This window comes from Pollicipes pollicipes, unplaced genomic scaffold (genome assembly GCF_011947565.3).
Source record: "Pollicipes pollicipes isolate AB1234 unplaced genomic scaffold, Ppol_2.1 Scaffold_6052;HRSCAF=7182_pilon_pilon_pilon, whole genome shotgun sequence".
NCBI classification, from domain to species: Eukaryota; Metazoa; Arthropoda; class Thecostraca; order Pollicipedomorpha; family Pollicipedidae; genus Pollicipes; species Pollicipes pollicipes.
This window is the reverse complement of record NW_023596805.1, coordinates 27,397,752-27,415,587: the sequence shown is the minus strand read 5'-3', so window position 1 is coordinate 27,415,587 and position 17,836 is coordinate 27,397,752. Positions and strand designations below refer to the sequence as shown.

Here is a 17,836-nt window from a genome sequence, read left to right as displayed (position 1 = left end):
ACATCCCACCGACATCTTGCACGAATGGGACCATACGTTATACATTCGTGAAAGAGCCGTGATGGCATTGCGACAAGCGCACGAAGCGTAACTTCCTGACCCATAAGTAATACGAGAAACCATGTGCGGCGTATTAAAATTCGACGGCATATTTTTAGGTGTGATTTAGTTTCATTGCAAGAAGTTGCTGACAGTTTCCATACGTAAGTGCCTCAATTACACCTGTTTCGTTGTCCGATGGGAGGGAGAGAACGAAGGAAGAAAGAAAGGAAGGAAAGAAGGAAGGAAGGAAGAAAGAAAGAAAACAAGGGAGGAAGGAACGAAAGAAGGAATGAAAAATGGGGAGGGAGGCAGGAGGGAAGGAGGGAGGGAGGAAGACAGGGAGAGAGAGAGAGAGATAGAGAGAGAGGGAGAGATAGAGAGAGAGAGAGAGAGAGAGAGAGAGAAGAGAGAGAGAGAGAGAGAGAGAGAGAGAGAGAGAGAGAGAGAGAGAGAGAGAGAGAGAGAGAGAGAGAGAGAGAGAGAGAGAGAGAGAGAGAGAGAGAGAGAGAGAGAGAGAGAGAGAGAGAGAGAGTTGAGGAGAGTGAGTGAGAGAAAGAGGGAGATGGGGTCGAAATAATGAGAGGAAGGACCTTAATAAGCTTGGACCGAAACAAGCCGACTGTGGAATGGTGAAAAGTGGCTATTCGGTATGGACGGAGTGAGCCTGGCATTCCCGTCATGTCTACAGTTATACACAATGAACTGCAGACACGAGAGCAAGCTCCACTGCCACTTCCGGGATCGCTCGTGTCAAGGGTGCTACGGAGCTGGTCTGGCCTGCTCCGGCCGAATGGCCGACTGGCCAACTGGCAGCATGGCAGCGTGTGGAGAAACCCCCATCTGACGACAACTGTAGCCCCCTGCCGCTGTGTCTGCCCAGCACAGTACTGCTGTGTGGCGGCGTTAAACATGACCTTAAACACGTTAAGCGCTCAAGCATTGAGCACGTCCTTCTCGAGCGCATCTGCGAATGTGGTCACTCACAAGCGTCCGCCGTGACATTGCGAGCATTTGGCCTTCTCACTACGGCGTCCAGCAGCGCCACACCTGTCGCTGGGAATTTCCAAATCGTGCGGGCGAGCAGCCGTCGAGGCCTCGTGAGGCGAGTGTGGCACTTGCGTTGCCACCGTCCGTGCCCATGGGCAGGGCAGGGCTGACAGAGCCGTGGCAGGCCGCTGTCAGCTGATCGGCGTGAGTCGTGACAGACCGGCGTCAGCTGACTAACCTGACCCGTGACAGGCGGAGCTGACAGAGTCGTGACAGACCGCTGCCAGTTGACCAGCGTGGGTCGCGACAGGCAGGGCTGGCAGAGCCGTAACAGACCGGTGTCAGCTGACCAACGTGAGTCGTGACAGTGAGTCATGAGAGACGGGACTGACAGAGCCGTGACAGATGGCTGCTAGCTGACGAGCGTGAGTCCTGACAGGGGAGGCTGACAGAGCCGTGACAGACTGCTGTCAGCTGAGAGGCATGACCCGTGGCGGGCTAGGCTGACCCGGGCTGCATTCGTTACCCGCAGCTGTAACGCGTTCACCCCGCTGGCCCAGCCACGTTTGCTGTTGCCCGGCACGCCCACTTCGTGCTTTCCCATACTTATGCACTCAGCCTTGTTATGCGGGCGGAAATTCTTGGCAGAGATACCAGTGGGACACTGATGCAAGCCATTGCGAAGGGATACGCCTGGATGTATTTTGTGCTGGCTTATCTTTAGCGCTCACCTTGATCTACTCCGCGGTGGAGTGCGGTCAACAGAACCACGCCCCGAATGGGCCGTAAAAGATCACAGGCTGTTCGTTAGGCCGCGATGTTATTCATTTTGTGGGGTACGACGCCGCCGAGAAAAATACAGCCAATGTTTGATTGCACTCACGTTGAGTGCCGTGATACGCAATTACAACATGATAACGGGTTTTGCATACGGCTGATTTGGTTGAAAGGTCGTAGTGGTACGAAAACGTATCGGGTGGAACAATGGTATGCTTCTGTCGTTGCAGATGAGCGTAACGTTACGGCACTCGCGAGCCGCGGTATTGTTACGTCATAGTTATGCAAAACTGCGGCGTTGCAGCATTATGCTGATGCCACGTGGTAACAAGTACGCTACGACAGTATCTCGGAACGATAAATTCAGGCACAAGCCGTTTCCAGCGGCCAAAGCGCCGGTCTTACACCGGCGAGGAATAGCTGTACTGATCTCTCTCCACCTGCCTCTGTATCTGGAGCGATTAATGACCATCTAGATGGGTGTAGCGTTATCGAGCTGTAAGCAGTGGCGTTTTGGTTGGCTCCCTGTCCCACATCGCCACGTCATTACTCGACTAACCGGGGTTATAAACCACCGTATCATCCCGATGTCCTTGCGCGGCGGTAGATAACTCTCTTCTCCCCACAGCAGCAGCAGGCGTGCGGCGACATGGGCGGTGCTGTCGCAAGTACAGGTTTCTAAGGCGGGAGGTATGGCTTTGCTGTGGACTGGTGAACTCTGGATTTCTGTCTAGATTTCTGTCCATCCCATGCCTGGCGGATATCAAACGCTGCTCACTGTCGAACCGGAAGTAGGCGTGTCGACGAGTCCTACCCTCATCTCACTGTAAAGAGCGACGGCTCTCCGTCAGCAGTGGCGCTCGCGTGCTGGCCACGTGACCTGGCCACCCTTGCCACGTGACCGGGGTGGCGTCCGCGGCGGGCGTGATCGACATCGGCGGTTAGCCAGCCGTGCGCCGTGGCGGCCAGCGCCAGCTGGCCGGGGCGCCGGGTGTGGCCGACTGGACATAACCTTCGTCCGCCGGAGTGGCGGCCGGCGGCTGGCCGGCGCCGACCGGCAGTAGCTCGGTGTCGGTGGCGGCTGTCGCACTCCCCCGCCGCAGGTCAGGTCGGTCACGTGTCGGTGTGGCACTGGCGGCGGCGGCGGCGGCGGCGGCAGCGGCCGATCAGTCGCAGACGGCGGACGGCAGTGGCCAGAGTGCGCGCGCGCGGCTGTGGTGCGGTGCGGTGACGAGGCGGCGCTGCTCCTGGATAGGCCCGAGCCGCTGTGGAGTCGGGCGCGCCCGCTGACGACGGCGCCGGCCGCTGACACTTGCGACACAGTGAGAGAGCTCGCGCAGGGTGAGACGCGCCCCCGCCAGATAGAGAGTTTCACAGAGGTACCGGTTCGGCGTTATGGGAGACGTGCCGTGGGGATGGCGTGGCTCGTGCCGTGGCCTGGTCAGCCCGGTTTGGACGCCAGCCGGCTGTGAGATGGATGGCTTTCAGAGCATCGCTAACGTAAACCAGATCGCTCCGACGGTCTAGGGATAAACTGTTTAGGCGCTGGAAAAATTCCACTGTTACGCATCCTGCCCAAAAAACAAAGAGACCATTCGTGCTTTAGCTGGTTAAAACGACTTTTGCATACTTTTGAAGGAAAGAAACGGCCCGCAACACAATAGCAAGGTATAGATCACGAGGCTACCTATCATACTTTGCCCAGAGGAATGCTCCAACTTGCATGGCGGAGCCTCATAAGGGCTTCAAGGCTCTTTGAACATGCTAAGTGCGGCGGGAAGATGCCCCGCGCACGAACAAATTCCCGCTTCCTCCACTCACAGCTATTCTAACCCCGAATAGCTGTTATTCACACAACCTAGCATGCCGATCACAAATCAACTACATTACGTTGATTTGTGATCGGCACGCTAGGTTGGTATAGCCCCGGCGTATACACCGGCCAACTCGTCACATCTGTCTGTCGTTCTTCATTCGAAGGCTAGTTCTTCATAAAGTGACTCTAATTCAAGGAAAGGTTTGAATTGGAGGCGGCGTCTAGACTCGGGGGTACATGAATTCATATTTGGGATTGGTCATATCGCTTGGGTATCCCCCACCCAATGGTTTTCATAAAAAGGCCTGGTTTACCTGTACGGTGGGCAGTAGACATTGAAATGTGGCTGTTGTATTAACCCCGGACCTGCGTGCGGTGCACAGGGAGAGTTTAAAGTTCGTAGTCGTCAGCTGCTGCAAGTGTGCAGAGCCTCGAAACGCTCCCCTTGCCTCCAGCTCTTGCTTTGACTTCGTCTTTGGGCTGCCAACATAACATCTCAACCTTGATCATGTGCTGAGGAAGTGGCAAGACGTACGGAGCAGACATCGGCACAATGTTAACAGAAGACGCTAAATTCGGCACTTGTCGTGATCATTATCGGAAGAGAATAGTAAGAGCCAGGCAGACATTGTCAGAGGCCAGACTAGAACAAGGAAAGCATCAAAAGCGATGAAATCGCGAGTTAAAACTTGATGTTTTCCTTCCCAGTCCGCATGCAGCTGCGGTGTTCGGGTCTCAAACAACTTCACGTTCGCGTTCGGTGGCATGCCTTGGCGTACTTTGTGGGACCACGCGTGTCCATAATCTACTTTCATTCTCAGCATTTTTGAACTCCGCAGAATGGAGTGTGGAATTTGTTTGCAATATAAATGCATATCGCTCCTCGGAGTTTCCTGAGTCCTTTTAAGAGCACTTCCATGACGATCAGTAAAAAAGTTTGAAGCAAGTACTCTGGTTGTTTTGTCGGGCGCAGTCAACCCAGGTTAATGCCTGGATCTGAATTCAGCCAAAACATCATACATTGTTTAGTTTGGCTGTAATTAACATTGCATATACATGAGAGCATTTATATTGGCCTTGTTTCTCGTTGTTGAATAAAACCAAGGTGATATACACACACACACACACACACACACACACACACACACACACATATATATATATATATATAGATATATAGATATATATATATATATATATATATATATATATATATATATATACATATATATATATATATATATATATATATATATATATATATATATATATATCAAGCCTTCTCCGAAAGAGTACAAACCTCGCTCAACCTTTTATGGGCCAGTTTCGGCAAAGGCTTATGTCCGAAATAGCAACATCAATATATACATGTATACGTATATACATAGATCTATGTAAATATTTATATATATATATATATATATATATATATATATATATATATATATATATATATATATATATATATATATATATATATATATATATATATATATATATATATATATATATATATATCACCTTCCTTTGTACACATACATACAGACTTCGTCGAGAGTACTGTGGTCATCCATATATGGCCGAGTTTCGGCAAGTGTTATGACTGAAATATAAATATAAATATATATTTATATATGGTCCCACGTAGAATTCATCAGTAATTGAGGAATATGGTAAATAGAGCGTATTCTAAAACTGCATGCTGCCCATTTACCTCGTTTCCTTCCTTTCGCTTTATACTGCCGAAGGCTTCAGTATTTGAGACCAATTACTAGCTGAAGACAGCGCAATATCAATGTCTTGTACCATGGCACGCGATCGCAATTAGTTACAATGCATGCTCTATTATCTCATCAGAAACTTTCACTCCTTCGATGCATCGGAAATAGCAGATATTAATCATCGTTGACCTGTCTGTTGTAATGTGAGCGGGGTAATGATGATAGAGTAAAGGCAGTGGGCGACCAGAGAATATCTATGCTGAGCATCGCGCTCTCCCGATGAACTTTTCAAGCGTTCAAATATTTGAGTTGATGTCGGGTTGTTAAATAGGAAACGCGCATGTTAAACCCTTAGCAGTGCTCATGCGGGATCGCACTGGTTGCGGTTTACACGGACCTTTGCTTTCGCTCGATCAGCATCACGTGCCTGAAGTTCCATACTTACGCGGTTTTGTTTATCATGTTTAAATCCGAAATAGCCGGATCGAAAGCTCATTGGCTTTAAAATTTTAAAGTAAAATACAGGCTGTCGTTCGTGCGGCACTGGTCACGACCGCTGTTTGATAGCTGGTGCTGGAAAAGAAGGTTTGCTAGGTATCATGGCTCTTCATTTTACGCGTAGATTGTGATATCGATTTCTAGATACAATTGACCCTAGACATATAGATTCAAGCTCCATTTCAAACTGTGTTTGCATTATTTGATAATGAGATTTGAAGCTAATTATGGTAATTTGTGATCGACGTATTAGGTGCTGAGACGCAAAATTGTTTCTCAGTAGCACCGTCGCGTTTTTTGTCACGAAAACTGTAAAAATTGCGCTACAATACAGTACCTCAACTACGAACCAGATTCCCTTCGTCAAGAGTGCCCTGCAAGCCGCAGCGGCCATAGTTGCTGTGGGCCTAATTAGAAGTGCTCCTTCCTGTATTCATATATCTCTCATTTCACTGCAGATGGGTAGTTGAGCCATCTGCATACATACACCCCTCCCCTACATACGTTTGTTGCGTCAGTAGTGATGACCTAATATTTCTATGTAAGCGTCATGATGTCCTTAGTTATGCGAGTCAAACGAGCCAAGATACCACTCCTCATCTGGAAGTCGTGCCAATGCTCACATTTACATGCTGTTGTTAATCGACGTGATTTGATAACCCCAAGGTAATATGTGCTGTCATGCGAAGGGCTCGAAGGTCAAACATCACATTCATTCATAGCTCTGATTCGTGCTGGGCCTTTTTTCCCAACCGCTGGGGGAGTTACGTTCCACAATCTGTACAGCCGAGGCGACAAAGTCGACCCGGATGGAAAATTTTACAGGCGATTAACATTCGCGCACATTATGAGGCTTTGTCGTCTGTGGCGTTAAATATATTTTCAACAGATATCGCTTGCTTAAAATAAATATGGCCTGTTTGCCTGGGACATGTTTGTGCAAAACTCGCAAGCACACCCATCCAAACTATTTTGCACATAACCTAGCAAAACTATCCAGAAAAACTCCTTCGACGAAACTCGTCTCTGATGGAATGCTTCATCGATTCTACGCTTGGAGCTTTCAGTTTGTTCTTTCTCGCGTGTTGAACACGGCCAATGTGCTGAGGGCAGCAACGGTGACCTCTGTGAAACTCTCTATCAGCCGCGCACGGCTTCTCAGTCGACCGGAGCCTGACCGGCCTGTTCTCCAGCCAGAGATTGCTCTGTGAAGTCCCTCCGCCTGGCGTCGTACCACCGGTGGCAACGACTGACGCGATCAAGGAGCGCAGACGCCGCGGCACTGACGGCGCCATGGCCACGAACACAGCGCAGCTAGGCCAGCTTGCCAACCTCAACAGCCAGTACCAGCCGTACCCCTACAGCGGCAACGCCAACTACGCCGACCAGTACCCCAGCGCCAGCCTGCCGCACGGCCAGGTGCAGAACTTTGTCCAGTCGCCACCACCTGGCGGCAGCGACGCGAACCAGCGCGCCTTCCGCGCCCCGCGCTACGGCGACCGGACGGTGGCGCGAACTAGCGGCCGGAGAGGGAAGCAGGAGGCGGCGCGCGGCCCAGTCGTGGCGAACCGGAACGGAAGCCCGGTAGTACCGCTGTACTCGTACCCGACCGTGCGGAACGGCACCACGGTCCAGGTCCCGGTAAGCGTCTGCCGCTCGCTCCCGTTCATGTGGACGGGGTGGTCAGCACGGGTGCGCCGTCGTCAGAGCCGGGGACGCGGGGCCAGCCGCCTGGGCAGCGGCCCCACTGTTCGTCGGCAGCCATCCGTCGGCATGTTACATCCCATGAACATGGTAGCGCGGGAGGGGGGCGAGTGGCCACTAGTGCCTCCTCCACTTTTCGCGGGAAAGGCAAACCGTGAGGTGACTATAGAGGGCATCGGCTAAGGAAGCGTTTGCGTCTCCACCACCACCACGTCCTGTGACGTTTCTACTTTGACCCTTGCTCTGTCGGTCACCTCTCGTCAATGTATGACCCCGAAAAAGTCACGCAGTAAAAGTCTCGCGTGGGGCAGTTAACGGTCCTAAATTGATCAAATCATGTCTGCCGGATGAAATGTTATGCTTCGAGCCGTCACGGCCGCGTGCGCTGTATTCTCCATCCATGGCTCCGTCCGAGTCTGGTGAGCAGACCCACGTCTCTGTGCGGGTTTAGTGTTCGGACCCATGTCTTCATGCAGCCATGGTATGCGGAGCCATGCCTCTACACGGGCCTGGTGTGTTGAGCCATGTCTTTTGTCGGTCTGGTGTGCAGACTCATGTACTTGTGCGGGTCTGGTGTGCGGACCCACGTCTTTGTGGGGCTCTGACGTGCGGAACAAACCACAAGCTCTTGAGTTACAGTTAAAGTGTTTTTTTCAGCCGCACATTGACTGTTCCAAGTGAACAAGCATGTTCAGCGGTGCTTAATTGCTTAATGGAATGGCTCGGTGCATGTGGTGAAAAGTTTGCCGTGTTGTGCGCACCGATGTCACCGGGACATGGTGTCCGACAGGCACTCTGTCAGACAGTCTGAGGGTACAGTCTGAACAGACTGCCCGACAGACACTGTCAGACCGGCTCAGGGCATAATTTGGACAGACTGTCCGATAGTCACTCTGTCAGACAGTCTGTAGAATGTAATTTCGCCAGACTGTCCGACGGACACTCTTTCAGACGGTCTGTAGGATACAGTGTGAACAGACTGTCCGACAGACACTGCCAGACAGTCTGTAGGATACAATTTGGGCAGACTGTCCGGCAGATACTGTCAGACAGTTTGAAAGCACGATCTGGAGAGACGGAATCTTTGGGCACAATCTGACCCATGGCGATGCCAAAAGCATATCCTCAGTGGAGAGCCACATGAAAGGCTCAGCTAGCTTTCTTCCGGAAAAGAGAAGCCTGCCACTCTCAGCTGATATGCTTGCCGTTTTCGCTAACGGCTGGCGCATAAATATCCTTACATGCGAAACTGGGAGGCCAATCTCATGGCGTCAATTGCCAAATCGCTCTTGCCTTGTGATGTGTGGGAGGCGCGCCTGCCTCGCCCGCCTGTGGTCCGGGGAGAGACCCTGCATCCTCCATGATGATCTCGCCATTGACATGGGAGAATCCCATTGCAACTGACGCCTGCTCTGGGCGATCTTATCCATGCTATGCGAAGGAGTTGGACATCTAGACGTGCTCCAGGTCGGGCAGAGTTTGGCCTGAGGCACTCAGACCAAACTCTCTCCGGCTACACGAACCTGTGTCCCTCAGGCACACAGGTTTGTGCCGCCGTTATCCACACTAGTGGCTATTGTGCCGCCGCAGTTGTTGCCAGTGGCACTTGTGCTGCCGCTATTTACGCTAGTGGCAATAGTGGCGCTATTTACGCTAGTAGCAGTTGTACCGCCGCTATTTACGCTAGTGGCAGTTGTGCCGCCGCTATTTACGCTAGTGGCAGTTGTACCGCCGCTATTTACGCTAGTGACAGTTGTGCATCGGATTCGATTGTCCAACTCCTTTCGTTTGTAACAAGACTGGCTGGCTTCGCTGTCAGCGGTCTTGCTTGGCAGCTGAAGTCCTTTCGTCAGAAGCCGGCTACAAGGGCCGCCTTGGCATGTGACTGATCCAACGACCCATCCGATATCATACATTAGCCTTTTGATGCGTTTTCGTCTCATCATTCCTGACTTTTTCTGGGAGATCGCTCAAAAGAAATGATTTACCTTAGCCCTTGCGCTGATGTGGGGAGGGGAGAGCGAAACGACTCCTCCCACCCCCTAAAGTTTTCAGAAGTGCTTAGCCGCATTGCGCGTGTTTTGGCACAAAGTACGTAACTCTAGCTTGTCTAGTTTCCGAGTACCAAGTTCTTCTCAGGCACACTCCATCCCGGTGGCTCAATTGGTTAGTTGGTCATTCCGGTTTACCCAACCGTGGCGGGGTTAATTCGAATCGTTTTAGGTGCTCGCTATTTGTCCTTGACAGGTGTGGCCTGCGGCCGGTGGCAGTGGCTGCGCGAAAGGTCAGCTGACGTCAGAGAGCAGGACGGATCGTGCCGAACACTGTGGCACGTTAAACTTTCGTTTTAAATTATACCGTTGCCTGGAATTGCGGGATCGGATGGTAGGGATCAGGGCTCCCATAGCGAGCACGGCTTAGCGTTAGCCCTGGTCTCAGAAATCCATCCATTCAAGGGGTTCGGATTAAATCTTTAAAAAAAACACTGCACGACAATGCACGGCAGGCGCGGGATGCCGGCGGCAACGGACAAATCTGCCAATCGCGCGTGGTGGGCCGCCACTGCCACGTCTTACAAGTATGTTCAAAGCACAGAAAACCACTCTTTTAAATGTTCAGAATTGAACAACAAACACATCCCTGCATGCTAAATGCTGCTATGTGGCATTGTTTCGAATCTGGCTTGTCGATCTGGAATAGTGCGATTATCAGGAAAATTTTACCGTTGGTCTGCCATAATGGGGACATTTATTGACCTAGCCAGTAACTACATGCAACTTTTTGACAATTGCGAGAGAACCTCGACGCCAATCCACTGCGTTTTACGTGAGACTCTCTCATTCTTAATCAAGAAATGACATGGTAGGTCGCATCGCAAACCTGCAATAGTCCTGTCGTATCGAACCCCTATCAGTTTACGTCATGGGAAAACGTTATGAAGAGAAACAAACAACACAGTTAATGTTAGTTAATTAAGCTAATTAGTAATTTAGTTAATTTATTTTGTTAGTAACAGTTAATGTTAACACGACAGTTAATGCACTGCGAAGTACACAAAGTAACAGGAAGGTACTTCTCCACACATTAAATACATTGGGGACGTGATTTTTCCCCGGGACTCCACTGGTTTGTTTAAGGGTTAAGTGGAAGGCAAAACACGTAACGACGTCGAATTTATCGGCAGATCGATGCATAATGCTTTAAGCGGTCCCAAATACGTTTTCTTAACGTTTGATGCATTCCGGGTACATTAATGCCGTTCTTTACCGGCAGATGTCAGTCACGGGCAGTCGTTCATGTGCCGTTGGGACGCAGCGCCGGAGTGGTCAGTGGTGACCTGCATCGCTATCGGGACGCTGTTGTAACGAAATGTCAGCTGAGCGATTTGCGAAAGCCCGGCGACTCTGGCCGCATGATGGGGTTAGCCCAACAACTCACCATGTCGGTGCTGGAGCCAACGACTTGCGTCTTCACAATGCATCCAGATAGTCCTTGACATGTCTAAATTCAACGACGAATTTCTTATTCCGAAACCGCCGTGGGTTTTCTTTATTCAGCTGTTTTATATTGAGATGATGAGCGTGATTTTAGCACAGCAAAACGGAAAACTTGAATGAGCTGATATATTCAGAGCACTGCATCCGTCGCACAAATGCACCTCCGGTTTCATGATCGTTTTACCGCCCAGGAAGAGAAACATTTCCCCGTTTGAGCTCTCCGACCTGACTTGACTGCACTACATGGCGCGGTCATCATGGCTGGTCGTTCATGCCTGATCATCATGTCTGGTCATCATGGCTGGTCATCATGGCTGGTTATCATGGCTGGCGATCATGGGCACCTTGCGAATTATCTCCTTGTGTCACACATAAAACGGCTGTGCTGAGTTATGCACGGGAACCATGGAATAGCGAAAGGCTATCCCGTGGCTCCTGGCTACTAAATCGTATAGCGCATAGGTGTGCTGCATAGAGCATAGCGTCTTAGTGCAACCGCATATTGAAAGATATCACATTTATGTTGTCCTGCTCCATACATACCAAAAGAGCCGTTTCACAAAGACATACACGTTTCAAGAAGTAGAGCCAACTATTAATGAAGTTGACTGTGTCCGAATACATGCTAGAGGAAATGCCTGAACGGTCGCGACAAATGGGAGATTCATGGTCCCTCTTCCCCTCTTTCTTTCACCTCGTATTCCACTGCGCTAAAATCCCTAGCAGGCAGGGCAGCCAAACTAAGCCAAACAAAACAAAGGGCGAATGAATCCATACATTTTGTCATAGTTCTGATCGTGGCTTTTGTACCGCCGAAGCCGTGCATAGCCATCATTTGGCCACAGCAAGGCGTGGCCTCGCGATCTCCGCGTCCACATTACAGGGGATTATCAAACGGGGACGAGAGAATGGGGATATTAAGGCTGGTTGCCCAGCACCAAGAACTCGACACTGAGCAATTAAGGCTGAGAGACGAAAAGTCAGGAATCAGGACTGATGGAAAGGGTCTAAACAATGGGAATCGAGGGCCAGAAATGAGGTATGCTATAAGAAATGAAGACAGGGAGCTACAAAAAGTGGAGCGTTACATAAATACTGGGAATGGAAAAAAATATATCATGCAATACTCCACGTGGAATTAAAAACGGAGGCCGACGAACGGTAGTTGAAACAATGGTGCATAGTGAGTGCAGTCTGGTCAATGGGGGCCTTGGAAAGGAACGCGATGAAATGCTTTGCTGTAAGCGGAGGGCTAGCACTTTCAAATGGCTTCATGGTAGATACTAAAACATCACGATGGACCAGAGCGGTAGTTCGGTGGTTGCAACCGTGCAGCGGCGATGCTCCGGCCTTGATCGCACGATGCGGTGATTTGGCGAGCCCTGTGCTCCACCGGGCTCCTCCGCTCAGCTGGGGGTGCGGCAGTGTAGCGGTCCGGCGAGCTCCTTCACTCTGGCGGCTCCTCCGCTCAGCTGGGCGTGCGACAGTGTAGCGGTCCGGCGAGCTCCTCCACTCTGGCGGCTCCTCCGCTTAGCTGGGGATGAAGCAGTGTAGCGATCCTGCCCCCACCGGCCGCCACCCTGCTGTCGCGCTCCGCTCGGTTGGCGGCAGCCTCCATCCTGCTGAGATCACCGACGACCCTAGCTGGGGGTGGCGTCACAGATCAGGGAATTCGGGGAACACGTCTCTCCAGCAACTTTGAAATGTAACATGACTAATATCGCGCTGCATGGAAGACCTCCCTGCCAGAATCCCGCCCCGCCTGTCCTCCGGCAAAACAAAAACAAATCCCCTGACCCCCGCCGCTGCCGCTATATGGATGGCGCCCACTGATTGTGCCCGCCCCTGCCTGAACTCCGCTTATGCCTGTGCTCCACCACTGCCGGTGTCCCGCACCTGCCAGCTGCCTGGAAGGCAGGCGCCCCCTCCCTGAACCCCGCCCCTGCCGGCTGCATGGAAGGCGCCCCCTGCCTGCGTCCCGTCACTGCCTGAACCCCGCCCCTGCCGGTTGCATGGAAGGCGCCTCCTGCCTGCGTCCCGTCACTGCCTGAACCCCGCGCCTGCCGGCCGTATGGGACGCCCTGCCTGTGTCCCACCTCTACCGGCTGGTTCGCCGGTCAGGCTCGTAGCCGGCTTGCATCACGTCTCGCTGTGTGAGTGACGTCACGGCCAATCGTGCCGTCTCTCGGAACAACACATTGATGTGGGGTTAAGCTATGAGGTCACGTTATGGCGCACTCTCAGCGTTGGTGCCAGCCAGCACTTCCCATGCTTGGGCCTCCGTACACATTCGCCATGAGAGAGATCGGCTCACACTACCAAGTGCCGCGCGCCACGGCCCATCTGCTGGCTGCCCTGGTACCCCCGCCCCTCGTAAAGCAGTCTCGGGTCGGGTCAGGTCGCGTGGTTCCCACGGCCACCGACTCTGAGCCGCTGCCTGGCTGCCCCCTTGGAGGCCCTGCTCTCCAGTGACGTCAGACGCCGTTCCAGTGACGTCACGGAGTCGGTCGTGACGTCAAAGGGGGGAACCGCGTGGCGATCTGACCCGCGAACGGCGTCGGCGCGCTGGAGGAGCCGCCGGCGGCTGGCAGCGACCTTGTGAAGCGTGGGAACGATCGCAGTCCCCGGCGCCAGGCACGTGTCTGGCCACACAGGCCAGCTCCTGCCGGCCGACCGGCGATAGGGGGAGGGGCTGGGTCACGTTTCTGGCCACATAGGCCAGCCCTGCCGGCCGACCGGCGATAGGGAGGAGGGGCTGGACCACATGTCTGGCCACACGGGTCAGCCCCTGCCGGCCGACCGGCGACAGGGGGAAGCGGCTGGGTCACGTGTCTGGCCACACAGGCTAGGCCCTGCCGGCTGGTCGGCGTTGGAGGGGGGCGGGGCTGGGTCACGGTCTGGCCACACAGGCTAGACCCTGCCGGTCGGTCGGCGATGGAGGGGGGGGGGGGGGGGAGGCAGGGAGGACAGGTCACGTGCCTGGCCACACAGGCCCAGCCCTGCCGGCCGGCCGGCGATACGGGGTCACATGTCTGACCTCACAGACCATCCCTGCCGGCCGGCCGGCGGTGGGAGAGAGGAGACAGGGTCACGTGCCTGGTCACACGTTAAGCCCCTGACTGGCCGACCGTCGATGAGAGTAGAGGGGGGGGGGGGCTGGGTCACGTACCTGGCTACACAGGCCAGTCCCTGTCGGCCGGCGCTGGTTAAGCTGTGCACGCCGGCGCTGGTTAAGCTGTTAAGTTTGTCGAACGCGCCCCAGGCTGGTGGGTCCTCTCCCTACAAACCGTATCATCGGCAGCGGCAGGTGTTGCCTAAACCATGACGAAGGAACAGCTACAATGGGGCTATCTTCCGCTGTCTTGCACGAAATTATGCTCTCGAACACTGGTTACGTTTGCGCAATCAGGACGTAAACTAGATATTGTTAATAGTTCAATAGCTATACACGTTACTAAAGCGCATCCATCGGTTAGCTTTCTACAATGCTTGCAAGAGCTCTTCCCACTATCGTAACGTTACAAATGGATGGGCGGAATGCCTGACCGCCTTATTATGCCGACTGCACATGGTTCAGCTGTATGGGAGGGTCAACTTCCGCCATTATTGTTTTATGATTTAACCGCAGATGTTGAAATGCACTCGTTAGTTCCTCACTGTGTGCGGCTTCTCTGCACAACTTGAGACGTCCTGATATGCAATCAATATTTTGCGATCCGGATCAGGACGCCATCTCTGAGCGCTCAGAGAAATACGATAATGCGCGGTGTAGGGTAACATAGTTGACAGGACTAAGTGGTTCATGATTCATACGACATAATGCAGAGCGATCGTTCGGCGCTGATTGGTCAGCTTAACCAATTGCGGTGTTACTTCTCTACGGGCTGCTGTCGTAACTGAGCTGTGAGTTCTTCCCTTTCCCTGCAGTGCCACAAGGTTCATGCTAAGCACTCATGTTTTCCCAGTTCGGCGGCAGCTGGCCGTTCCACCCCCCTCCCCCACCCACAACCCCCTCCCCCAAACCAGGCACAAGGTTTGCCCTCCAGGTTGATCTGGTTCTCCGTGTCGCCCAGCTCTCTGCAGCCAGGGTCACGTCTGCGATCTCACTCAGCCAGCTCCGGAGGGGCGGGGTCGGGGCCGGGTTTTCCCGTCGCACGCGCCCGCGCCGGGGTGGCACCGGCCCGGCTGCACGTGCCGCTGAGTGGTGCCGCGCCCTCCTCGGCCCGCCGCCTGCGTCCGTCGCCGCCAGCACCGGACACGCACGCGTCCGGCCGGGCACTCCCCTCCCTCCCGGGTTCGTCGCCGCCAGCGCCGGACCTGCCACGTGTCCGGCCGGGCATTCCCCCTCCCTCCCAGGTCCGTCGCCGCCAGCGCCGGACCCGTCACGTCGTGTCCTGCGGGCACTCCCCTCCCCTCCCGGCCGGAGTTCTGGACACCGATCAGGGCTGCTGGTCGTCTCCGGGATTGTGCCTGCTCGGCCGAGGCTTTCCGTAGAATTGGGACCACTCAGAACCACCACAGCTCGTTACCTATAAGTTACTAGTTGTCATAGAAGTGTCATGGAAGCTCATATGTGTGTGCAAAGTATATTTTAATGAGGGCATAGGCAAAAGAGCGCATTGTATTTCCATATCACGGCCGGTTTTAGTGTTCGGTGGGCCTGAGTTTTCGCGCATGACAGCATATTTTCCTCAAATTTGGAAAGGCCATTGGTGACTGATTTCGCGATAAGCTGTACAAAATGGAAATAACCCCCGTCTCTTTGGAGTAGATTGTATGCAGTAATGAAGGTATGCAGGCGGGGTCATGTCCGACTGCTTGCCCTCCGGCGGCCGCAACGTAACGCCATGCAATTTACTAGAAGACATCAAATATCTTTGTGCCGCCCTCATGTACACTTCAACAACCTGAGGACAGTGCTGCTTTAGATATTTGAGTTTCATGTGGTTGGGTCTACCCCGGTATTTTACCCTCGCCATCTCAACATACATAAATAATACTCTTGGACTTGACCAGGAGGTGACCGACTATTGGACTCTGTATAGCTGTAGATATAACAAGTATAGCGTGTTGGCATGCTTTAACAGAAGATTATCTATGCACTGCTGGGCCGATTGCGGGAGTAGCCCTTATATTAGCGGGGGCTAGTACTGTAAACCTAGTGAAGTTAGTTGGTGCGTCATGGATATGAAACAGCTATCTAGTCTGGTTTTGTGGTGTCATTTTTGTGAAGAGAGCCTCGACGTTGGCCGGCCGATGAGTCGTGCCCCGCTCAATACGGGCACAAACTTTCGATCAGTACGGCACAGTGCAGGACTTGTGTTTCCACGCTTGGATAGGTTCTGAAGGCGGAGCACGTGATTTTTGGCCTCGCGTGACCAGGTTCAGTGGTAAGCAGCAATCAAGTTATTATGCAATGTAATAGCGTCAATTAGCTTTAACATAACGCAGCAATCAAGTAATTATGCAACGTAGTAGTGTCGATTAATTTTAATACACTGCGCTTGGTGGGATGTTCGTCGGAGAACCGTCCGCTATGTAAGGATAGTTGAATAGCTTGCGCCGCAGTTTTTGGTGTCAACCAATTTTTGGTTAAAAAAAATGCTGAAGGCTATTACAAAATCACCGTGAATCACTTCATCTAGATACTCATAAGTGGATACAAATGTATACACTTCATTATCTTATGGTTTTTTGTTCCATCACGCTGAGTGAGGTGTGTATCTGCACACCAAAAGGCCTGCAGATGTATGTGAAAAATAATGCATGCTACAACAAAAAAATTGATAAAAATCATGGTTTTAGTCATGGTCATATTCTTGATACAGCACACACTGGTAGATCAGTTTGCGCAGTTGTCACACTAAGTGAATGGCCTCGGAGACAGTGACGTCACTGTCCTTCAGCATTCTGCGCTTCTGCTCGAACGGCCATAGAGCACTGCAATATCAGTTATTCGCCGTCTTTCGTTCCGCTCTTCTGCTGTAGTTCAGCACCTTATGAGCATGCGCCGGCTTGCCCTAACAGTTCCGCTGAGCGATCGTCCAGATTTGCTTACGATCGATTCCATCGCCTAATGGATCATAGGACTAGAGGCGTCGCCTAGTGGTGGACAAAACGCTTCCACCTTGGGTATAGATGCTTTTGCTTAGTGAAGGTCAAACCACTGCAGAACATAAACAACTGTTTTGCTGAAAAGTGATATAATTTTTGGAGCATTTCCTATGATATCTGCTGATATTTCAAGCTGTGATCCGATAAGCCTGTATGAACTTTCCTTATTTAAATAAAAATACTCAAGTCAACCGGCTGCCTTGTCTCCCGGTATGTCATGGAAAATAGCTTTCCCTCGGCATGCAGAAATCCGGGCCAGCTACACTTTGCGGGCGCGGTGAAATGGGTCACACGTCCAGCGTGAGACATCTCAGAATGGTGCAACGACGATGCTATGCAACCAGGCGACCTGCTCAGATACGGCTTACAAGATCATGGTTTCCCAATGGCGAGCCGATCAAATGCGTCAGATGTGTCAGATGTGTCAGATGTGTCAGATGGGACTGATGGGGCGGATGGGGTGGATGAGTCATTGCGATGACGTGGCGAGGGTGCACTTTTCTTTGGGCCGCGAACACCTTGGCGAATGCAATGTCGGTGTAATTTTTACCGAAGGCCCACTTATGCAGCTTGAGAGATGGTGTACGTAGCTACAGAGATCGCCGTTTCGAGACAGAAGTCCGTCACGGACTCCCAGGCGGTGTCGTTGTCCGTTGCTTGTCACTGTGACGGCCGTCACA

At 52.4% G+C, this 17,836-nt stretch overlaps 1 protein-coding gene across 1 annotated transcript; it reads left to right on the top strand.

Annotated features, from left to right (window-relative positions):
- The first annotated feature begins 2,888 nt into the window (after positions 1-2,888).
- On the top strand, positions 2,889-8,356 carry LOC119104412 (uncharacterized). The gene is made up of 3 exons (XM_037228110.1): positions 2,889-2,914; positions 7,035-7,482; positions 8,336-8,356. Exons 2-3 carry the CDS (start codon positions 7,135-7,137, stop codon positions 8,354-8,356), a joined length of 369 nt encoding a protein of 122 aa, XP_037084005.1. The 5' UTR covers positions 2,889-2,914; positions 7,035-7,134.
- The last annotated feature ends 9,480 nt before the right edge of the window (positions 8,357-17,836 follow it).